The sequence below is a fragment of the Lissotriton helveticus genome, chromosome 6, assembly GCF_964261635.1.
Source record: "Lissotriton helveticus chromosome 6, aLisHel1.1, whole genome shotgun sequence".
Classification (NCBI taxonomy): Eukaryota; Metazoa; Chordata; class Amphibia; order Caudata; family Salamandridae; genus Lissotriton; species Lissotriton helveticus.
This window is the reverse complement of record NC_136067.1, coordinates 27,604,059-27,629,573: the sequence shown is the minus strand read 5'-3', so window position 1 is coordinate 27,629,573 and position 25,515 is coordinate 27,604,059. Positions and strand designations below refer to the sequence as shown.

Below are 25,515 nucleotides of genomic sequence, written 5' to 3'. Positions count from 1 at the left end.
CGTTGTAAAAGTATGCGTTGTAACGTCATACATCCGTTTTGGAGAGTGGGTCAGAGGCTTCATAGGGGCTACATTATCTATGGTGGCTTGTACAATGGAATTAAAATGAGCTAGCTGTTCCTCTACACTATAAGTGTTAGTTTCAATGTTCCAGGAGCAGAAAGGGGACAGGAATTGGTTGGGCTTTAGTTTATGCCAAGGTCTATACCAGTGTGTGGCGTGAGAAGTAGGAGTGGAGAAGCTTCTGGGACTCATAAAACACAATGCCCAGGAAGTGAAATGAGTGGCAATTGATTTGAACATTTTAAAAAGTGAAAACAGAATCCAAATTAACTAGAAATATTAATCACAAATAGTGCGAGTGTCATGCATCAGCGTGCGTCCGTTGCACAACTAAAATGCCAGGTTTTAATTAGTCTGTGGGAGCTAGTGTGCTAACCCGCTAGTACCGCCACCCGGAGGCCACCTGAAATGGAATGCTTCACAAATTATGCTCCCTCCCACCACAGCAAAAAGTATAGATTAGTGGATAAGCTAAGCTCAGCATTTGGATGTATTTACTTTGAGTGAATGCATTTTGCTCTTGCACATGTATACAGGCACCTAAAAACTAGTTGCCCAATAAGAGGTCTTTTTGGACACTTGTACTTACCAGTAACTGCTAATACTTTTGTGTGGTAGGTTGTTTTTCCTTTACACTGGTTTTGCAGTAACATGTGTTCATTGTGTGAAAAAATTCCAGAATAGTAGGGTGATCCCTGAATAGTTGTGCAGCTGGCATTACGTATTTGAGTGCACATTCGAATTCCTAAAGAGTAAGGAAAGGTTTAACAGTGGAAGTCAGTGCATGGCAAATGTGATCTTCCAGAAAGTTAATATTACACTTATTGCAATTGTTTGAGGAAAACATGATCCTTGGTGTAAAGTAGTGTTGTATGTATTTTCTCAAGATGTCAATATTGTGTGCCTTTTGCACAAACCAGACTTCTAAAATGTAAGTATACACCCAGGAAGTGGAGGTGTTTTGGGTGGAAGTTCTCCAAAAATTAAGAATTGCCACAGTTTGGGAGGTTCCCAAAGAAGTGCGGACCGTAATACTGGGACTTCTACCAACACTGAAAAATAGAAAACTGAGCAGGAAATTTGTGAATCTAGGCTTAATACTTGAAGAGAGATGCATTGCCATTTAATGGCAAAAACCGTTGCTCCCAATGCTTGACCAATGGCTGAAAGACATGACTGAATGGGCAATCGCCAGGAGTGTCCGCATGGTGCATGTTAGGAGGGATGAAAAACTAGAGGACGACATCCAGGCATGGTCGACAATGATAGTGGATTTATAACCCCCTGGGGTAGAGACCTCACAGACGGGGACAGACAGCCCACAGACTCTTGGGAATACACGACTGGAGGTTACTGAAATGAGTGACTTAGTGATCAGAGACCGCATATGGAAGACAGAGAGTGCAGTTCACTAAACAGTTATCGACTAGGGGGAGAGAGGTGGGGAGGTGGGGAGTTGGGGTTGCAGTTTCTTTTGGTCAATATGGTGCAGGGTTATGGAACAGTATGGACGAAGGGAGGGGGGCAAAATTTGTATTGAGCAAACAGTGTGATGTAACCTGTCAATGCTAAAATGTATACGTGTGAAATTGTTGCAATGTCGCTTTATTGAAAATGCCAATAAAGTTTACATTTCTAAAAAAGTATATACCCACGAAGTGCTATGAAACCATTTTACTTGTCTGAGAGGACTAGTGTTCGTGTAATAATGAAACATGCTTTACATCTCCATTTCACTCATCTGTGAGGACCTCTATTGGTAATATAGTGCAAACTCACCTTTTCATCTTCATTGTACTCTTCTGAGAGGACCACTGTTGGTAGTAGATTGCAACACATTTTCCATTTCTGTTGCACTCTTATATGACGACCTCTGTTGGAATTTCAGCATTCAAGCATTCTTGTGTTCTTCTCTGAGGACAACTGTTTGAATTGCAGTGCAACAAGCTTTCTCCCCTCCATAGTACTCTCCCACAAGGTCCTCTCCTGGCTGTATATTGATGTTTCAGCTTTCCAGCACTTATCTGAGGCTGTGAATATTATGGACCTAGATACAAATTTCTTCTGTATGTATTTCCTCAAGATGTCAACTTTGTCAGCACACACTCATGCCTTTGTTGCGTATGCTGCAAGTATGGTTTCACATTTACACAAGATAGATACAGAGACTACATAATTCAGCCTCCAAGGCCTATGTATGAAGAGTGCAAGAAGGCCAGCTTTATTTTCTTTTTGGTTTCTTTTTGGTCTAATACTGCTATTCCTGTGTATAGTTATTAATGAAATATTGCGACTACCAGATTGCAGTCAAATTGTTACTGAAAGAGCCATTAGGTATGTGTTGGAAATGGCCCTTTTTGCCGGGTCACCCCAAACATTTTGTCTTCCTCATACGTATTTGTTTTTACTGGCCTTAGGACTCTGAGAATTTTACCACTGCTAACCAGTACTAAAGTGTATGTGCTCTCGCCTCTAAACATAGTAATACTGTCTCTTATTCAAATTGGCCTATTTTATTTACTTTTAAGTCTCTAGTAAAGTGCACTGCATGTGCCCATGGCCTGTAAAATAAAGTCTACTAGTGGGCCTGCAGCACTGATTGTGCCACCCACTTGATTAGCCCTCAAACCATGTCTCAGGGCTGCCATTGTAGAGCCTGTGTGTGCAGTTTTAAACTTCCATTTCGACCTAGCAAAATAAACCTTTTGTCATGCCCAAACCTTCCTTTACAATATATATGCCACTCCTAGGGTAGGCCCAGGACAGTCACAAGGTACTGGGTGCACTGTATTTAAAAGCAGGATTTGTACTTTTAAGTTTTACATGCACTATTAGTGAAAAACCCATAAATTCATTTTTCACTACTCCAAAACCAATATCTCCCATTGGTTAACATTGGAAAGATATAACTGGTTCAAGTTTAGTGTCTTTGGACCACTAATTTAAAATCCTAACTGTTGATGAAGTGGATTCTAAATTAAACTTCTGAAAATGCGACTTTTAGAAAGTTAAAAGGAGCAAACCCAGAAAAGTACCCAGAAATACCAGGGCACTACTAACAAGTCACTGTATAATGTACACAAAATTGTCCATAGCGATTATTTATAATACACAATATCTCATTTGTAAGCAACAATAAACCAAACAGTCTTCGAGGAATCCAAAGATGTTAGTAAAATCTTCAGAACATGGAGTTGATTTTAATCTGGTTTATTCTTGATAGTTGCAGATGACGATATGTTTCCAAATAACAAACGATACAGCTTGCAACCAGCGTAAGCGTCGGAGTATCAGAACGCTTTTTACTTATTTCCACTCAAGTGTAAACGCACTCTTCAATAGTCTTGTTTCTTTGCAGTTACTTTTGGTGTGTCGACGGCCTCTGCGTTTTGTCTTTAGTTCACGAACACAAGCGTTAGAGGTATGCTGCACACCATCCGCATCATGATTTATTCATGCACTTTCTAATTTCATGAGCACTTGTGCTCTATTTTGTTCTCGCTTTAATTTGCATATTTAGTTTCATTTCAACACAAATCTGTTTTTTTGCACCAAGCATGTTAAATGTCGGTCTCATGTCACAGCACAAGGTGGAGACTCTTCGCTCGCTTTTTTTCGTCCTGCCCTCCATTGAGCCCCAATATTACCCACATATATTTTTTAAGATTGCTTCAGCTATTGTTGTCAACTTTTCAATAAAATAAGATTATTGATGCCTTGCAGATTTCCCTGACGAAGGGCTCATTACATAGCCCGAAATGCATTGGGATTTGTGAAGTTTTGTTTCTTATGCTGATTACAAGCTGTATTGTTTGCTATTTGGAATAATATTGTTATCTGCAACTATCAAGAATAAAGCAGATTACAATCAATTCCATGTCTGGAAGATTTTACTTGCATATTTGGATTCAATGAAGATTGTTTGGTTTATTGTTGCTTACAATTGAGATATTGTGTATTATAAATAATCGCTTTAGACAATTTTGTGTACACTATACAGTGACTTGTTAGTAGTACACTGGGTATTCCTGGATACTCATCTGGGTTTGCTCCTTTTCACTTTGAATCAGGTGGGCCACAGAGCTCCTCACCCGGTGCACATAGGATTATCTTTCAAGTTGGTAAAGAGATTAATTTGTTTAAATTAGAATCATTGAGTGCATTCCAGCTGCATATTATTTATTACTTTTAGAAAGTTGGCATTTTCTTTCCTTAGCCATTTGGTACCTGTCTCTAATCACATGACTGGTGTAGTTGGCAGTTGTGCATTGTGTATTCTAACATACAGCCACTCGCAATGGGAGCTTACGTGTGTCTCAAAGGACCCTCTCTGGAGGAAGGGGAGGAGGGAGTCGGGCACAGCCTCACTTATACCTGAATCGGCTGTGTCCTGTCTAAACACAAAGGGCTGCATTTCTCCCTGTATTGAGTCTGGAGCCAGGGCAGAAAGGGAGGACATGTGTGCACTGCAAAAGGCATGTCTTTGAAGTCTCCCCCTCTTCAAAGGCATCACTGCGTATAAGTACTGGGCCTCAGACTCCATCACTGCAATACACTTCTGGACCTGTAACTACCCTGCCAGGAAGGATTGCTGTGCTCCTAAAGGACTGCCACTCTGCTGGACTCCTACTTTGATGTGCTAATCTGCTGCCCTCTCACCTCAGACAGAAGGACTGAACCTGTATCTCTTGACCCCTCAAACGAGAATGACTCCAAGGGTTAGTTTGCTGGTCTCCTGATCTGAATCCTCAAGGACATAAGAGGATTTCAACCCCTGTACCTGGACTCTGTGATCTTTGATTGTACCCTGCCGAGTGGTCGCACCCAACCCTTGGAAGTGGGCCAAAGGTGCTGAAGAGCAAAATCGATGCATCTCCACTGAGCAACGAATCGTCAAGCAGAACTTACGCATTACTTTGGCTGAGCGGCACATCCATGAGCAGAAGCAGCACATTGCTGTTGCTGCGTGAATTGAACCCATGGCAATAGACTTGCATCGCCACCACATCCCATATCTTGGGTCCGACTCATTGCCTTCAGAACACCACTTTGTTCTGCATTCCCCAGCGGAGGTCCTCACATATCTCGTCAACGGCAGCCCCGGTGATTGCGTTGAGAATCTTTATCGTATTTATACTGCTCGTTGGAATTGATGCACCTCCTCAGCTGTGCATCACATCCCTACACAGCACTTCGCTTCACAAGACCAGTCAACGGAATCCTCAATGTTGATGCAACAGTACCTTTTACCACAGCCTTGCCACATCTGAACCACTGCATCGCCTCAAGTCTATCAAGCAGGCAACTGGGTCCCGTAGATGGCCTGTGCTTTATCACGCCCCAGCCAAACATCAAACTTGGCCCCAGTCCAGCATGACCAGTTATCCATATAGCGCTTTCTGCTTTTGGTGCAGTTTCACACTATAAAACGTAAACTTCAATAATCCCAGTTCTACTCATTGTAGTTTTGTTATTTTGGTCTTGCTGTATTTATTAAACTCAGTTCTATTTTTCTAACTCGGTGTGGGATCCTCTTTGTATGATGTTTTCACTGTGTTACTGTTTAAAGTGTTGCACAATTACTTTACTCATTGCCTCTAGGTTAAGACTGACTGTTCTGTACCAAGCTACCAGAGGGTGTGCACAAGTTAATTTAGGGTTTGGCAGCCCCTAACCCTGACTACGTTTTTGATCGCAACTTGACCAATGTTGTTACCCCAGTCAACCAGTAACCCAAATTGGTAACAGTGCTCACTCCAGAATGGCCTCGACACTCCCAAAGTGTTGCCATCTTCTGAATTGTACTCCTCCTTCTGCCCTCTTTAGGCATTAGTCTTTTTTAAGAGGCTGTTTAGTGTAGCTCCAGTTTTCTTCACCATTTACATTATACTTTTACGAGAGCATACCTTTTCTTCCCTGTAGTACAATTTCGGTCCTCCATCTTCTCTGAGGACACCTCTTAGTAGTATAAGACAACTGCAGCTTTCCATCTCTATTGTATTTTTCTGTGAGGAAATCTTTGGCTGTGTACTGCTCTGGGTAAAAGAACGACCGTCCTTTTACATCTTTTGGCCACAGGCGGCTCCTCCGCTAAGGCAGAGGAGCATCTCCTTTGCTTTTGTGCATTGCTGCATTTCTGTTTTCTTTTTTTTTTACTTCACAGGCAACATTAAACATTTTACCTACTTTTCCACCAATTTTGGGAGAACTGCCTCAGTTTTCCCACCGTGGCAAGATTTACTCCCTGACTGTTCCAGGGTAGAAGGGAGTCAGTAGTATGAGAATACCCACGGTCTAGTGTGAGGGTGTTTCCAAAATTGCCAAGGAAACAGTGACCTGCAACAGTCACTCTTTAAAGGGGGCTTCCAGTGGTCAGGAAAAACAGCCCATTTTACTCACTTGTACACCTGCACAAATCACCAACATTCAGCATTCCAGAATGGTGCTTGTCTAGAAGGTATTATGTTAAACAATGCGATTTGTACATTTCACAAATATTTCATGATACCTACTAGAATCATGCAAAGTGCTTTCTACTAGACCTAGTCGAATTTAATTTATTCTGGCACAATTAGCATCATTTCTGGAATTTTGAGTTCCTGGAATTATGCCACATTGCCTATTTATGCACAGTTTGCGACAACATTTTACCCGTAGCATGCAGAAATAACACGAACGGCTAGCTCAGAAAATGTTGCTTGTGTTGACTTTTTCATGCTATTTTTTAAACTGCAAAATGTTTCCTCAGTAATTGATGCAAGGGCGCATTGTGTGATTAAATATGGCACTCGATGATTGCATTTTGCGTAATTACGTGTGATTGTGCCTAAATTTCACTTAATTACACCAATTTTTGCAAACCCTCGCATGCTACATGTGATAAAAATAGACAGCTTTTTTAGTATCTGTACAGTAAATGTCCACACAACTCACACTTTTTCCTTTTTATTTTGCACAGGTATATCCACCATCAAAGTGAATCTCCGTCATGCTAATTCACTGGGAGGGGGCTTCCATTGCTGGACCTGTGACATCCGTCGCCGGGGCACCCTGGAGTCCTATTTCAACTAGGCACTGCTAAATAAGTAGCAGCAATTTCAGCCTACACGAATCGTCTTGGAAAAGGAAAAGCGAGTTTCTCTTCGCCTGATGTATTGACTGTGTGATGCATGAACAATGCTGCCACTTTAATGGTCCCCAGCTCTCATTCTCTGCCCACATATTCAATTTCTGTTTGATAAGGGATTTTATATGTTAATAAACCTGTTTCTTCGAACTTGTAGCATTCGTGACATAGTTTTGCAGTTTATAAAGTATCATATTACACCTTCCAGGAGATGGTTGAAATGGAAAAATGCTGTAATGAGACTGCACACGTTACCATCCCTCTTTCAAGATGGCAGCCGACAGCATTAGGTATTAAGCTTTAGAGACTGAGAATAGTTACCATCCCTCTTTCAAGATGGCAGCCGACAGCATTAGGTATTAAGCTTTAGAGACTGAGAATAGTTACCATCCCTCTTTCAAGATGGCAGCCGACAGCATTAGGTATTAAGCTTTAGAGACTGAGAATAGTTACCATCCCTCTTTCAAGATGGCAGCAGACAGCATTAGGTATTAAGCTTTAGAGACTGAGAATAGTTACCATCCCTCTTTCAAGATGGCAGCTGACAGCATTAGGTATTAAGCTTTAGAGACTGAGAATAGTTACCATCCCTCTTTCAAGATGGCAGCCGACAGCATTAGGTATTAAGCTTTAGAGACTGAGAATAGTTACCATCCCTCTTTCAAGATGGCAGCCGACAGCATTAGGTATTACGCTTTAGAGACTGAGAATAGTTACCATCCCTCTTTCAAGATGGCAGCCGACAGCATTAGGTATTAAGCTTTAGAGACTGAGAATAGTTACCATCCCTCTTTCAAGATGGCAGCCGACAGCATTAGGTATTAAGCTTTAGAGACTGAGAATAGTTACCATCCCTCTTTCAAGATGGCAGCCGACAGCATTAGGTATTAAGCTTTAGAGACGGTTTTCTCATTAGGGCGGCAGGGCTCCGCCCCGCTTACATTTCTGCTTCAATTAGGGTTTCCTTTTTATTGAGAAGAATTCCAAATCCATTACACCTGCGACCCTCGCTCTGCGCAAGGATCAGGCAAAACCAGGCACATGTGGTGTTAGAGCGCATGTGCGGGGCGTCGCAGGATTTTAAGAGCTGGCTTATTTCAGCCCCGTCCCCCGGTGGCTTCCAACAATTGAAGTCTCTGCCCTCTGATGACGTAATGCAGCCTCGCTGATTGCAAGCAGCCTGGGCGCTTTAAGCAGAAGCCCTGGGTTTCCAAGTCTGCTTGTCAATCAGGGAGGGTGCAATACGTACGTCACTGCACCCTACCCATTTTCTACCACGTCAGCATGGGGTGGGAGCAAGACTCCATGGCCCCACCCCCTGGGAAGAGCTGGGAAAGGCCTGTGGTGCTCACGACACGAGGCTGTCTGAGGCGACCTGATCTGCATGGGCCCGGTTTTCACGGAGGTATGTAGGACAGAACTAACTTCATGTCTTTTGGGCCTGGTTGGAACACGATATTTTCAGTGGTGCTTGTGCTAACAGCGTCGCTGATATCAAACTTTATGTTGCGCATTATGCCGTCTAATTGCAGTATTTTGCTGAACATCCACGCGTCCTCGCGTATCCATGAGTCTTCATGCCTTGGTGGATGGAGCTTGAGCTTCTGAAGGGTCAGAGGTCTTAGGTATGTACAATACTTGTTATGGTTTTGATTGTATTAGAAAATTAATCATCCAATAACGTTTTAGCGCGGCCTGAGACTGAAAATTACGTAGAACTGCGAGCTGGGCTCAGCTGAACTGACTGTATTGTCTGTCATCAGGAAAGCCCTATATTACGTTTTTTCTGTTTCTCTTTGCCCGCAGAACCCGTTTTTCGCTGACTGGGTAAACAATTTGTTGTTAGGTAATGCTCATTTCGGAGTGCCTACCTAAATTACATTGTTATCTATGTGATAAACGGCGGTCAAACAGTCACTGACCCTCTGTTGGATTGCCTTTAACTATGACAAACTGAGTGACCATACCCACACTGGACACAAAAAATACCGAAGTCAGTTATGGTTTTTCCCTATCAAATAAATGAAGTGCGTGTTTCTCTGATGTTTGAGTTTCCATGTCTAAGATTTCTTAATGCCAAAAATACAAGCTCTCCATTGCTGTTCTTCCTCAGCTCGACTTCACGAACTTCTGTGTCACTTGTCATTACACTTGTCATTCATGCACACTTAGTCTACAGGCTCTGCATTCTGAAGTTCATCTGATCTCTGCAGCATGTGCTTATGCCCACTAGGCCAGTGATTTCAGTCAGTTTACAGTTAACGAGATATGATTTTCTTAATTTACATTTCAAACTGAGACTGGGAGTTAACTTGTTTCATGCAGAACATAAACCACGCCTATTCTCAAAACTGTTTTTTATGAGGATTGGCTGTCCGTTACTACTTTTTACTAGGGCAGTGACCTTCCCTTTTCTGGTACATTACAGCAGTTTTAAGATCTTCTTCAAATGGATGTAATTTCTGATGTGTGTATATATATATATATCTATATATATTACCTACTGGCGGTCGCCAGTAGGTATATATAGTTAGGATTTTTTCTCTATGGGATTTTTGAAAATTCTATGTCTAATAACTTTGGCGTTTGTGGACGGAATTGGCTGAAATTTTCAGGAAAATTGAACATTTTGTTTCTGAGCAGCCCCTGAAAATTTGGGGGGGGGTTTGTCAAGGGGGGGCCGAGAAAAAAGGGGGGTCCCAAAACGTGTTTTTAACATTGAGTTTTCCATAGGGCGGTTGGCCTCACTTTTAGCCCGAACGGCTGAATGGATTTGCACGAAACTTGGCAAAATTGTAGGGACTGGTAGCCCGATGTGCCTTTTGTAGGTCTCAATATATGTGCTCCAGTGGATTTTGAGAAATTAACGTTTAAAAAAAGATATATATCTGTAACAGCGGACCGGGCAGCGCTCCGGTTCGCGGACTTTTCGCGCAACGGAGCTTTGTGAAGCGAAGCTGATTGGTTCTCCGGTGTCTGTCAACATTCCAAACAGTCCGTAGCGGCCGCCATCTTGTCTCTCGGTAGGATTGAGAGACAAGAAGAGGTCAAAACAAAGGGGGAAATAACCATAAGGGGGCATAGTAGATCCTCCCTGACCCCCTAGGTTTAATGTGGAGGTTTTAAAAGGGCCCCGCGGGGCAAAAAAAAATAAAAAAAATTTTGTTTTTTTTGCGTGGGTAGCGCCCGGTAGGCGAACCTTAAGCGTTACGGGAGTCCACCATTTTGTGTTTCAGTCGAATTAAGATACAAAATGGAGGGCAAATAATGTTCAGAATGGGTAGAAGGGGGCACGGTAGACTTATCTTGACCCCCTAGGTTTTGTGAGGATGGCTGAGGAGGCTTATATGTGCGAAAAAAAACATTTTTTTTAAAAATTTCGCGAGGTTAGCTCCTGGTTCGCGTATCGGGTAGCGCCCCGGGGAGCGTACTTTGTTGAAAATTAGTGAAAAAAGTTAGAGTAAAATAATAATTGTGAGTGATCAGATGTAGGGTAGCTCTGAGAAGAGCTTTTGGGTTTATGGTACATTTAGGTACTTATAAGTAGGTACCAATGCACATTCTTAAATTCAGAATGAAAATTCTGTTGCCCTCTGGTAAATATAGTTAGGATTTTTTCTCTATGGGATTTTTGAAAATTCTATGTCTAATAACTTTGGCGTTTGTGGGCGGAATTGGCTGAAATTTTCAGGAAAATTGAACATTTTGTTCCTGAGCAGCCCCTGAAAATTTGGGGGGGGTTCGTCAAGGGGGGGCCGAGAAAAAAGGGGGGTCCCAAAACGTGTTTTTAACATTGAGTTTTCCATAGGGCGGTTGGCCTCACTTTTAGCCCGAACGGCTGAATGGATTTGCACGAAACTTGGCAAAATTGTAGGGACTGGTAGCCCGATGTGCCTTTTGTAGGTCTCAATATATGTGCTCCAGTGGATTTTGAGAAATTAACGTTTAAAAAAAGATATATATCTGTAACAGCGGACCGGGCAGCGCTCCGGTTCGCGGACTTTTCGCGCAACGGAGCTTTGTGAAGCGAAGCTGATTGGTTCTCCGGCGTCTGTCAACATTCCAAACAGTCCGTAGCGGCCGCCATCTTGTCTCTCGGTAGGATTGAGAGACAAGAGGAGGCCAAAACAAAGGGGGAAATAACCATAAGGGGGCATAGTAGATCCTCCCTGACCTCCTAGGTTTAATGTGGAGGTTTTAAAAGGGCCCCGCGGGGCAAAAAAAAATACTTTTTTTTTTGTTTTTTTTGCGTGGGTAGCGCCCGGTCCGCGAACCTTAAGCGTTATGGGAGTCCACCATTTTGTGTTTCAGTCGAATTAAGATACAAAATGGAGGGCAAATAATGTTCAGAATGGGTAGAAGGGGGCACGGTAGACTTATCTTGACCCCCTAGGTTTTGTGAGGATGGCTGAGGAGGCTTATATGTGCGAAAAAAAACATTTTTTTTAAAAATTTCGCGAGGTTAGCTCCCGGTTCGCGTATCGGGTAGCGCCCCGGGGAGCGTACTTTGTTGAAAATTAGTGAAAAAAGTTAGAGTAAAATAATAATTGTGAGTGATCAGATGTAGGGTAGCTCTGAGAAGAGCTTTTGGGTTTATGGTACATTTAGGTACTTATAAGTAGGTACCAATGCACATTCTTAAATTCAGAATGAAAATTCTGTTGCCCTCATCTGAGAAGTGAACTCCATCTCCTCTGTAGATATCTTGCATGTAGTAACGCAAGTTATTGTTGTACAGGGAGCCCATTCCATGGTCTCTCATGTAAGCTGAAACAGATTTGTTTACATGCTTCCTCGACTTCTCAATTTGTGGACAAAATTGGTTTGACCACCTCCATTTCTGTCTTTGGCATATATTTGAATATACCAAGGCAGTCTGAGGAAAAAGTGCCATCAATTGCTCAAAGGTGTCCTTTAAAAGCATTTCCAGACCTACCCCAGTCAAAGTGCCCAAATCATTACCTCCACAGTGCACAATTAACAGGTCAGGTTTGGGCAAATGCATAAAGGTTTTCACGAATGGTATCAATTGGTGACATTTTAATCCTCTGTGGCCAAACCACTTAATTTCCACATCTTGTAAATTGAGGTTAGGTAATTTTCTGTTCTCAGCATACCTGTGAGCCCAGTGGATATAACTATGTCCAACAATCCAGACAGAAAACATGGTGAGAGAAGGTTCTGCTGCAGTCAGATGAAGTGTGGCAATGAAATGGCAGTTGAAAAAATGAGAGTTTAAAATGAAAAAAACTGTGGAGTTTCTGTGTTAATGAAGCAGTAACAGTGATTGGTGGATTTTGATTGCTGAAAACAGAAAGTTAGGGTGCATGGGTGAGTTCTTTGAAAGATGTATTTTGAATGGTCAATAAATAATCATTAAATGAAAGATTGCAGTGGATACGCAGGTGCACTGAGAGTTCAGAGTTCAATTGCAACATTGTTGTGTGAACTTGCAAACACCAGAGGTCTTGCAAGAGGTGGTTGCTATGCAGAAAAGGCATGAAATGGCAGAGGGGGGAAGGGTTTTCATTTGAAAAAAAGTGAGGGAAGAGTTTTGATTGGGTGACATGAGAGATATGTGTGAAGAATTACAGCATTTCTGTGCTTTTGATAGCGGCAGACTCTGGAGTGCATACCTTTTGCTCTGCTGAAGACAAATTGGTGTGTTTCTGAGACTGTTTTCAAACTCAAAGTATTTGCTAAGGTGAGAAAATATTTCTTTAATTTAGATAGAGAATAGTGTGCTTTAAGGAGAAAATTATGAAGAAAGTTGTGTTTTTCAAATGTTGCTTTGTCTCAAGTGTTTTACAAATAGATTTTGTTTCTTTGAGAAAATGTAATTGGAGAAAATGTGAAGTATTAGTACTGACAGGGTGTTTTTCTGCATTGGAGCTGTGGAGTCTTTTCAAATTATGACTTGAGAATCGTTTTTGAGGAAGATGAATGGTTATAATATTTCTGAGAAGGACATAATGGTGTATGCTTCTTTATAATGCAATTGAATGTCTCTGATGTTATTTTTCCCATTTTAATGTAAGACTTTTCTCTGTGGCGCAAATTGCTTGTAAATATGCTCCCACCTGTGCATGGTAAATTTAGATTTTGAATGTTTGTGTTACATAGCCATGTTAAAAGTGATACAAACATGCTGCAAAGGCAATCAAAAAACGCTTTTATGTGTCTTAAGGACATTTAAAGTAATTTTCCCATGTGCAGTGTTTTGAAATTATGATTTGAAAATCGTTTTTGGGGAAAAGGAATTGTTTTTAAAATTAATAACAAGGACATAATGGTGTATGCTTTTTTATAAGGCAATTGACTGTCTCTGATGTTATTTTTCCCATTTTAATGTAAGACCTTTCTCTGTGGCGCAAATTGCTTGTAAATATGCTCCCACCTGTGCATGGCAAATTTAGATTTTGAATGTTTGTGTTACATAGCCATGTTAAAAGTGATACAAACATGCTGCAAAGGCAATCAAAAAACGCTTTTATGTGTCTTAAGGACATTTAAAGTAATTTTCCCATGTGCAGTGTTTTGAAATTATGATTTGAAAATCGTTTTTGGGGAAAAGGAATTGTTTTTAAAATTAATAACAAGGACATAATTGTGTATGCTTTTTTATAAGGCAATTGACTGTCTCTGATGTTATTTTTCCCATTTTAATGTAAGACCTTTCTCTGTGGCGCAAATTGCTTGTAAATATGCTCCCACCTGTGCATGGCAAATTTAGATTTTGAATGTTTGTGTTAAATAGCCATGTTAAAAGTGACCCAACCATGCTGGAAAGGCAATCAAAAAACACTTTCATGTGTCTTAAGGACATTTTAAGTCATTTCCTCATGTGCAGTGTTTTCAAATTATGATTTGAAAATCGTTTTTGGGGAAAAGGAATGGTTTGTAAATTTATGACAAGGATATAATGGTGTATGCTTCTTTATAAGGCATTTCTGTGTCTCTGATGTCATTTTTCCCATATTATATTAAAAGACCTTTCTCCGTGGGCCACATTCATTGTAAATATGGTCACACTTGTGCATGTTAATTTTGGTTTTTACTGTTTGAGTTACATAACCGTGTTAAAAGTGACCCAAAAAAATTGCAAAGGCTTTCAAAAAACACTTTCATGTGTCTTAAGAACATTTTAAGTAATTTCCCTGTGGGCAGTGTTTTCAAATTATGAATTGAAAATCGTTTTTGAGGTAATGGAATGTTGTTAAAATTTATGTGTGCCATATGCCCCCAAATTTCTTTTTCAGGGGTGCAGCAGGGTGTTCTTGAGACACACATGCACCCTTGGAAAAATTCCTAATTTGCGATGAGCTAATTGCTAATCGCAAATTGCACCTTCATTCCTATGAGCCTCCTAGCCCATGGAAATGAATGGGTAATTTGCAATTAGCAATTTGCTCATTGCAAATTAGGAATGGTAAAGAATTGCTATTTATTCCTTAAAATTTGCTATTTTGGAAATGCAAAATAGTTATATGATACATATGCCGGTTGATGTCTAACAAGATAAGAAGCTTAGGGATACATTTATGATGACTGGCGCAATGAAGTGGACATTACTTACTTCATTGGTAGAGCTTTACATGTATTATGTCCTCTGTATTCTTCATCAAGCGTAACTTTAATCTGCAATCCTGAGTAGGCCTCACCTTAAACAAACCTCTGGATAGGCCACACCTTATCGTCATCATGAATTAATCATTTAAAATGCTAGGGACAGATTTATGATAGGTGTATGCCTCTTTTGCGCCACTTACAAAACACTGTCCACGGGGAAATGACTTAAAATGTGCTTAAGACACATGAATGTGTTTTTTTAAAGCGTTTGCAATTTTTTTGGGTCACTTTTAACATGGCTATGTGACTCAAACAGTCAAAATCTAAATTCACCATGCACAGGTGGGAGCATATTTACAAGGAATGTGCTCCATGGGGAAAGGTCTTATAATGTAATATGGGAAAAATGACATCAGAGACAGTGAAATGCCTTATAGAGAAGCATACACCATTATGTCCTTGTCATAAATTTGCAAACCATTCCTTTTCCCCAAAAACGATTTTCAAATCATAATTTCAAAACACTGCACATGTGGAAATGACTTAAAATGTCCTTAATTCAAAATTTGCTATTCCTTATTTTGCGATTGCACTGAAGGATTTGCAAATTTTGCGATTTCTTAAATGCAATGTATCAAACAAAAAATATGTAAAAAATGACATTAAGGATTTGGAAACTACCACCAACTTCTAGTTTGTGGTAATTTGCGAATTCTTTTCAAAAAGAATTTTTTTAAAAAAAACAAAAGGTGCCACATGACGCCAATACATGCCCTTAGGGCATGTATGTGCGCCATATGCCCCCAAATTTCTTTTTCAGGGGTGCAGCAGGGTGTTCTTGAGACACCCATGCACCCTTGGAAAAATTCCTAATTTGCGATGAGCTAATTGCTAATCGCAAATTGCACCTTCATTCCTATGAGCCTCCTAGCCCATGGAAATGAATGGGTAATTTGCAATTAGCAATTTGCTCATTGCAAATTAGGAATGGTAAAGAATTGCTATTTATTCCTTAAAATTCGCTATTTAGGAAATGCAAAATAGTTTGATGGTACATATGGCGGTTCATCTGTAACAAGATAAGAAGCTTAGGGATAGATTTATGATGACTGGCGCATCACGATGTGCCAGTCATCTTGCGCCGCTGTTCCGCCACCCATGGTGTGCTGCATTTACAATGCGGCGCAGCATGGGGCAAAAATGGCACAGATGCGTGACGTATCTGTGCTGTAAAGGTGGCGCATTGCTGGAATTGTATCGCAAGTGCGATGCAGCTCAAGCAAGGCTCAGGGGTGCCCCATCTCCACAATGTTGCGTCAAGACCTATGCCTGCTTAAAGCAGGCGCAGGGTTTTGACGCAGCTTTTTCCTATCTGATTGTAAATACGGCACACCATGGGTGGCAGAGCAGCGGTGCACGTTAACTGGTGCATGCCTGGGGATGTGCCATTTAACATAAATCTGCCCCTTTACATTTAAGTATGTGCAGGGGACACAGAGTTGGTGAGGCTTATCCAAGGTTAAGAAGAGATGAGTCCTGTTCACTGAAAAATTAGACATAGGCTTCACCTGCTCAGCATCGCTGGACATGGCTAAATAATAGCTGCAAAATGTTACTCTTGTTAAACAATTTTACTATTATAATCTCTGAGATTTGTCTCTTACTCTGCAACATCTCATTGTTGTTATCTTTCTTTAAAGATAAAGACAACATCAACATGAGCGACAATCTGCAATCAGTTGATTTTGACCTCATCATTGAACTTGTAATTGAAACATCAGTGGATGTTGATCCCTTGGATGATTTAAATCCTGAGGATGAAGAAGAGCGTGATGAGGATGCAGATTTGTCCGAATTATATGAGATAGGGTGGGAAGCTGACCTGCTTGAGCCTATGGAACTATAAACATTTATTTTTAAAATTTATAATAAATAAAAAGTAAAAGTGTAAACCGTTTAATTTAAAAATAAAGACACCTTCAAAAACAGGTTATGTGTAGTGTCTTCAATAAAATATTAAAATATGCTCATAAAATTAGATCAGATTCACATATAAAATAGCACAGGTAACATGAATATAAATTCCATTTCTTTTCTACTATTTCTGTATTGTAAATTTGCCAAGGACTAAAAAATCTTCTATTTAAAATGTCAAGTAGTGTGTTAAGTTTTTGATCACTGTTATTGATTTACTGTTTGGTAATAGTGGTTAATAACATTTTTTAATATATTTTACCACAGATTCAACTGCAGATCATTTCAACATTTCACCATGCCAACGAAAGAAAGAGAGAGAAAGGCTGCAAAACGTCAAAGACAGCAGGCCAATCAAAAGAAGCAGCAGTCCTCTAACAAAAAGATTTGTCAAGTCACGAAGAAAGCACCGGGTAAGAGTACAAAAACATTCATAAGAAATATGTGTAGTAAAAAAAATATTACTACAGAAAATGTTTCAGTCCATAAAAAGAGAAGGAATTCAAATGGAAAGGAAAGGCCAATCAAAAATGTTACTGCTAGAGCAAGAGATAACTCTGTGCATGATAGTAGAAGGAAACAACAGTTTAGGGACATTCGTAAACGAATGTTCCGCAACAGGATAATTGGCAATTTGTTAAAAAATATTAAGAAAGGTCAACAGAAAGTGGTTTTTTATAAGAGAAAAAAAAAAGTTGAGAAAGTTATTGATCAGGCATTTGAAATTAAACGTAAGTTATTTATTTTGATAATCAATAGAATTAGGAAGCTAAAGAAGGCAATTTATGATTTCAAAAGAAATAGTAGATGGAAGAGAATAGTTAATTGTAGTAATTTTTGTGAAATTTTTTCTGGAGAATGGATGCATAGTTCAAGCTCTGAGGCATTTTTTAATGAGGAGAGTTATTTCCAGGATAATGATTTGGTGCATGCAGTTGACACCAGTGGTCGTGCTTATGAAGTGAAAGATGGTTGTCCAGTTGAAAAAGAAAAACTTGTGACAACAGAGGCAGAAGAGGTGTTAGGTAATGAGGTTTTAGGAAGACGTGCTAAGGGTCCTGTGTACACCTGGAAGTGTAGTAGTATTTGTAGTGTGCGACATGATTCCATCAATTTGCTTTTTGATTTTGTACGGTCATTTAATAAGAAAAGTTTGAAGCAGAAAATGATGTTGTTGCAAGAATTAGATCCTTGCAGAGTGAGAGAAGTGACAGGTTTGCATGGTCATTCACTGGCTTGTCTTTCCAGGAGAGTATGCCAGAGTGTTTTTCATCATTTCAGGATGCTAGCAGTGCATCATAATAAAGTGAGGAAATTAGTTAGAATGTTGTATTATGCTAAGAGTCCAGCAATTATGCTTAAACAATTATGTGCTGCTCTTTTGCATGGTTCTGAAATAGATGTGAAGAATATATGTGAAGAAATTGAGTTTTGTTACTTTGGAAGTAAAGAGGAGAATGTTGAAATTGACCAAGAAGAAGCGGGTAATGTGGAAGATAGTGTACAGGTTTCCAGTACAGATAATTTCCAGAGGGAAATTGCGACGTTTCAGGTCAAATCAAGTGAGAGGCCAAATTTCACTTGTGTGTGTTGTCGACGCACTTATTATAAGAATCAGACTAAGTTAGTGGATTTATATGCAAAAAGTGAAAGGGAAAATAATAGTGAATGGAAGGATTTCACAACATACTTGATGGTAGAAAATTGTTTTGATTTGGGATTGGATCAACGTGTGTGTACTTATTGTTGTAACAAATTAAATCAAAACCAGATGCCTGCTAGAGCAGTTCATAATAATCTGGAATTGATTGAGATTCCTTCTGAATTGAAGGATTTAAATACTTATGAATCTATTTTGATTCAAAGTATCCATCCCTTTCAGGCTATTGTAAGAATGGAGCCAAAGACACGGAAATTGCCTCCATCAGATTTACAGAGAGGATTAAAGGGAAGAGTTGTTTATTTGCCTCTAGATTTGAAGAAAAACATTAACACAATTGGAGTAGAAAAAGTGGACGAGGAACCTCTGGTTATCTTAGTTAATGGGGTTCCGACAAAGAATAAGAAAATATGGCAAGATTTAGTAGATGTTAGGAAAGTTAAAAAGGCAACATTGTATTTGAAAAAAAATAATAAATTCTATAAGAATGTATATGTTGCAGAAGAGGAAGTAAGTGAGGAAGAGGATAGCGATTTGTGTGCTGGTCAAATTGAGAAAGTAGAACCCTCTACTAGTGAAGAAATATATGAACATTATAGTGTTCATCCTTTGCATTCCAAGGAAGTCATGGGGAATGCTATTGAGTTGTTTCAAATGAAACAAGCCAAAGGGAGTCCCATTAGTGTTTGGGAGGAAAGTTTGGAAGCTCGGTGTTTCCCACAGCTTTTTCCAACAGGTCAGGGAGGAAGATATGATGAGCGACCTCATCAAATTCCTGCTTCTGAATACCGGACTTTGCGATTGTATGCAGGAGATGCTAGGTTTCGACAATGCATTCCTTATTTGTTTCATCTCCTGTTTGAAAGCGATCTGTCTGGACTGTCATATGCAGTGAACCACATCTTGAAAAGTGGTATACACATGCAAAACATCTCGGCAAGTGACTTTATGGATAAAGTCAATGTCCAAGACAGTATTTTGGATTCTCACCTGATTAATCTCATGGCATGTCAGCGTGGTACTAATGAGTACTGGTACCGTCGTCATGGTGATTTAAAATGTATGCTGAGGAACTTAGGTACTCCCACATGGTTCCTCACTCTGAGCTGTGCCGAGTATGGCTGGGAAGACTTACTTGAATTTCTACGAGAGGCAAATGCTAACGTAGATAACATCGAATTCAAGACACCCGGAGAACTGTGCTCTTTGGATCCAGTCAATGTATGTAGGTACTTCAATCATAGATTTGAAGCTATGATGTCTTTCATCATGAATAAGAAGAATCCACCTCTTGGAGAGGTGTTGGATTTCTTCTGGAGAAAGGAGTACCAAGCAAGAGGTGCTCCTCATATACATATGTTGTTGTGGATCAAGGATGCACCTAAATTTGGAACGGATCCAGAAGACTCAGTGATGAGTTTCATCCAACAGTATTCTACGTGTGCTGTTCCAAACGCAAAGGAGAAGAAAAGCCTAAGAGAAAAAGTTCTGCGTTTCCAAAGCCATCGATGTGGAAAGTACAGCCGTCGTAAATTCCGAAACAAGGACAAGTTCTACACCAAATGTCGTTTCGGCTTTCCACGACCGGTGATTTCTAAAGGAAGAGTAAACAGTTTGATGTCTTCGCTGCGACATAATGTGATGAAGAAATCACCTAAAAACACATACAATTTGAAGAGGAACGAAGAGTCCAAGTACATCAACGACTACAACCCGGTGATTTTGTCCATGTGGAATGCTAACATGGATATACAGTTTGTGGCTGATAACTGTATGGCTGTGGCTCGGTATGTGACATCTTACATCACCAAAAAAGAGAAGACAGAATTGAAGGATATGTGGGAGGACATTTCCCATGAAAAGAGCCTCAGCAAGAAGTTGTACAGTTTCAGTCTGAAGATGTTGTCGCATCGAGAAATCGGAGCTTACGAATGTTCTGACCGGTTGTCTTCAGCAAGTCTCTATGCCAAGTCCAGGAGTATCGTTTGGGCGAGTGTTGGTCTTGCTGCAACGCGTAATCGAGTTCTGAAACCTGTGCGGGAAATTGAGTATTTGGCGGAAAAGGAGCCAAACAGTACCGACATTTTGAAGAGCAACATGTTGGATACATATTATCCAAATCGAAGCAGTCACCTCGAGAATGTTTGTCTGTATGAGGTTCTGCAAAATTACATATTCAAGAGGAACATCAAAGAAGATACTGAGAAAGGAGTGTATGCTGTAATAGGAAGTGAGGGATGTCTGGTCAAGCAAAGAAAATGCCACTTGATAAACCATCGAAAATTGAGTGGCGAATCTCCTGAAAAAAAGGAGTTTTTCTATTTAGCACTTTTGCAACTTTTTAAGCCATGGCGTGCAGAAGAGGAACTGCTTGGAGATTTCCTTTGTTACGAAGACTCATTCAATGCTGCCAAGGAGACCATAGAATGTCCTGCTTTTCCCAAATATGTAGAAATGTTGAATGTGGAAATTGAGCAGGAAGCAACGATTGCAGCCGAGATTGCCAGAGACAGTTCTCAGGACAGTCAGAGTTCTGCTTCATTGAGTCAGGATCCACCAGGAGGACCTCTTATCGAAAATGAAGCTGCCACTGCTATGAATGAAGTGGAAAGAGCCATGGCACATGCTCAGGAGGATGCGGTTAACTTAGAAGAGTTGGAAAGACAACTCAACGTTGAGCAGAGGAAAATATATGACGAACTTAGCATGCAAATTGATCATGGATTAAGTCATGACAAGAAAGAGTGCTCATGTACGTCGTTGAAGCCTGTCCGACTGTATGTGAGTGGAGAAGCAGGAACTGGAAAAAGTTTCCTTATTAAAGCAATTTCATGTTATTTGCAGGAAAGGACAGAGTCATCGCTGTCTTGTGTTGTCACCGCTCCAACTGGACTGGCAGCACATAACATTAAAGGGATTACTTTACATCGTTTACTGATGCTGCCAGTGGAGCATGACAACAAATTAGAATATCACAAGCTATCTGGAGATGCTTGTTTTGAAGTTTCAAGAGTCTTGAGGAAAATGAAACTTCTTATCATTGACGAAGTAAGCATGGTTTCCAATGTCATGCTTGCCTTTGTGCATTTGAGAATGCAAGAAGTTCTCAAAACAGAGTATGATGTGTTATTTGGTGGCAAACACATCATTGTTTTCGGAGATCTTCTGCAGCTAACACCAGTGAAAGGGCAACCTGTGTTCAAAATGCTCACGCATGAAGATACCAGGAAGTGCTTAGGGAGCATTGGCAACGTCAATATATGGTTAAACTTCAATTATGCTGAACTGCATGAAAATATGCGTCAGGCAAAGGATGAAGTTTACAAGACTATTCTACAAGATGTTAGAATTGGAAAAGTGACCGAGCATGGGAAAGAAGCTTTACATGCACGATTACTGACAAATTTATATCCAGACGAAGATGTTGTGCCTGAGAATATTTTTCAGAAAGTTACTGAGAAAAAATCTGGAATATGTTTGATGCCAACTCTTGCAGAATGTGCCAAATTCAACAACAAAATGTTGCATTTAGAAAAGCAAGAGATTGTGAAACTGGAAGCTATTGACAGAGTAGAGCATATGGGATCAACAATTATTTTGTCTGAGAATCTGAAAACAAAATTGGATTCATTAGAGAAGAGTATATCTAAAACTGCGGGTTTTGAAAAGACTCTGAATGTGTGCTTGAACTGCCGTATAATTTTAAGAAGGAATTTACATGTTGAAAGAGGTCTGGTAAATGGATCAATGGGTAATGTTGTTGATTTTGTGAAATACAGAAATAGAGATGGAATTGAATTTTTAAAAATTAAATTTGATGGCATTGAGGAAGTACAGCTAATTGCTCGTTGTTCTGCTAGATTTTTGCTTGTAAAAGACTTATATGTTCGTCGTAAGCAGTTTCCTGTTTGCTTGGCATATGCGGTGACAATCCATAAATCGCAAGGTTTAAGTGTAGACTGTGCATTGGTGAATATTGGCAGTTCTGTGTTCAAGGAGGGTATGGCATATGTGGCATTGTCACGAGTTAGAACTTTATCGGGATTGTACTTGATTGAGTGTGATGTCACAAACATTTGTGCGGATCTAGATTGTGTTAAGGAATACAATAGGTTAAGAAGAGAGTATGCGCCACATTTGCCTCAGTATCCTTTGTTTGAGAAACGTGTGGTAGGCCGGAAACGAAGAAATGTGACCAATACTGGGGAGGTTTTAGCAAAAAGACGAAAAGTCGATGAACCTGAAATTATAAGCAGAAACAAAAAGGATTCTGTTGAAGATGTTGTTGGTTTTCAATTTGAAAACAGTTCTGGTGTCAACTGCTATGCTAATGTAGTGGTTAATGTTTTGTTTTCTCTAGAAAATGTAAAAGAAGAGATTGTGGTCAATTCTGATCAAAGATTTTGCAGTTTGTTAAATTCTGTGTTAGAGAAATGTAGCACTGATAGAACAAACATAGAAAGTGTGTCTGAAATTCGAAATCTGTTAGACAGATGTTCAGGCCAAACACAATCCTCTCAAAATAGTCAGCAAGATTGTCAGGAGTTTTTAATGTATATGCTTGATGTATTGCATGATGAAGGTGTAGATGTAGATCACCTGTTTGGGCTTTCTTATCAATGGCAGCATGACTGCGAGAACTGTAGGGTATCAAGTACTACTAGTGTAGACTCAGAAAGATTTATATATTTAACTTTGCCAGACAGTAAATCCGTCTCTTTTAATAAGCTAGTAAAAGCAGCTGATCACAACATGGAGTGTAGCCAATGTAAATCTGAAATGATGTCCACATTATTTATACGAACATATGGCCAGTATGTCATTTTAATGTTCCAACGATGTAGGCCTGATGGAACAAAATTGACAACTTTAATTAAAAATTTTGTGGCTTCACAGTTGTCAATATCAGGAAGGACTTTTGTAACTGTAGCAATTATATATCATGATGGTCCTTCAATAACATCAGGACATTATACAGCTTATTTAAAGTGTAGAAATGGCTGGTCATTCTGGAATGATTCTGTTTTAATTTTAAAAAAAAAATTGCCGTATGACCTTAAAAACTCTTACCTGGTGTTTTTAAAACCAAAATTTTAGGGAAAGAATCTCGGGATGTGCTCTGAGGAATTTCAAGAAGTTCTAATGGCTCCTACACGATTTGGCCTTGAGGATAAGTGTAGTACAGAGACATTAGTTCTTACCATAACACTGGACGTCATGGAGAAATACGTGCACTTTGAATGAGTTCAGAAAAACTGTTTCTTTTTATAAGCTAATTGAAGCAGCCAATCAAAACATGGAGTAGAGGGAATGTAAGTCTGCAATGCTGTCTACTGTTTTACATTGCTTTGTCATTAAAAGTGATGTAGAGAATTAAATAATTGTACTAGTCATAAAGGTAGTGTAAGTCTGCTTCATAGTAAGCAGTATCAGTGTGATAGGAAATGTAGAACATGATTGAGCAAGAAGGGGAAGATATTACTAGTCCAGGATTGTGAAAATGATCTTCAACATTTTAATTGTGAAAGTTGCGGAAATACAACATGACGGGATTGGCTTAAAAGAATTCTAAGAGTTATAAATGGCTCAGACACGATTTGGCCTTGTGGAAACGTGTGGTAGAGAGCGAGAAGTCATTTATTGTATGTAACATGTTTTTGAAAACGATGGAGGTTTTCTTTCAGAAAGTGGCGGGTTGAAAGTAATAACAGCACAACAGAGTGTAAGCTGTTCATAGGACATCCTTGGCCGTCATGGAAAGTAAGTTAACTTTAAGGAGTTCTGAATTCTGATTTGTTATGTTGTATGGGTTTTTTAAACACAATCATTTTGATTGTGTTTTTCTTTCCCCGCTGTTATATGATGAATACCTTCAAGTCACTGTTTTAGTGAAATTTGATACATTCTGAGAACAGCAAAAATAAACCATTTAACATGTATAATTAATTCTGTTCTGTTTGCATTTATGATGTACATGTAGAACTGTGTAGGAGGCATGGAGAAGGTGAGGCTTCTGTAAGTGTCAAAGTTGTTGCATACAGTGCTCATATTCTACGTAGTCTTTTATATTTCATTACTTTCACTGTTTCTGACTGATCTAAATTTTTTTTTTTTAAAAGAACAGTAAGCATAAGGGAAGGAAAAAGACAGTTATGTTAAAAGAAACACAGCTATAGGGAATAAACTAGGGATACTGTTACCCGCAATCCTCTGCTGATGATGTCACTGAGCATGTCATGAATGATGTAATATGTGACATCATCAGCAGTGGATTACGGGTAATAGTATCTCTAGTTTACTCCCCTATAGCTGTCTTTCTTTTAACATAACTGTCTGTTTCCTTCCCTTATACTTACTGTTCTTTTTAAAAAAAAAATTTTTGGTTCGCTTCCGGTTCGCGTACCGGGGAGCGAACTGGGAAGAAATAGAGGTTGGCACAGTTCCAAATATTGTACCAATTTTTTAATAACGGGGAGGTAGTTCTGAAAAGAACTTTTTTTAATTGTTTTTGTTGTTTTATATTTTTTTAATTATTTTTCTGAACATTTTTTTACTTTTTTTGAATTTTTCTGAACAGTTTTATATTTTTTTTGTTTTTTTTTCGGAGGGGGCAACGAAAACGATTCATTGTAAAGGGCTCAACAGGAGCAACAAAACAAAAAAAAAGAATTTATTGTTTGGGGCGTTTCGGACAAACATGAGCATGATTGTCAATAGCTCTGTTGATCAGAGTGATGCTACTTTCTCCGTAGCAAATGAATCCACTGCAATGTACGCAGACTTGTTTTACTTCACGAAATCTCGTTTGTATATTTGGCACCATCTCCCTGACCTCTGGTCCCGTTACTTCCGGTACAACAGATCTTCTGGCCATAATAGGGAGATTATCTAGGTCGTCCTGTTCCTCTTCTTCCTCTTCTTGCTGAATTATAACTTGAGCAGGTGGTCCACTCTTCCTTGGATGTGGTGGAGGTGGAGGTGGTGGGGAAGCACCAGCTGAAGCTACTAAAGAAGCCATTGCTCACTGGTAACAAAGGGTCTTTCTCTCACAATGATGAAAGTCAGAGTGAGGAAAGAAGGAGGGATTTTCATCATTTGGGAAAAACAATAGTTCTCAACCAAT

General features: G+C 39.7%; 1 protein-coding gene across 1 annotated transcript in view; it reads left to right on the top strand.

The window, feature by feature from the left end:
- Window positions 1-7,273, top strand: part of LOC144761198 (glycine amidinotransferase, mitochondrial-like) — a 56,521-nt gene extending 49,248 nt beyond the window's left edge. Inside the window, exon 7 of the mRNA XM_078646695.1 lies at window positions 7,022-7,273. Within this exon, the coding sequence (XP_078502821.1) occupies window positions 7,022-7,134 (113 nt within the window). The 3' untranslated portion in view covers window positions 7,135-7,273. The remainder of the gene's footprint in view (window positions 1-7,021) is intronic.
- The last annotated feature ends 18,242 nt before the right edge of the window (window positions 7,274-25,515 follow it).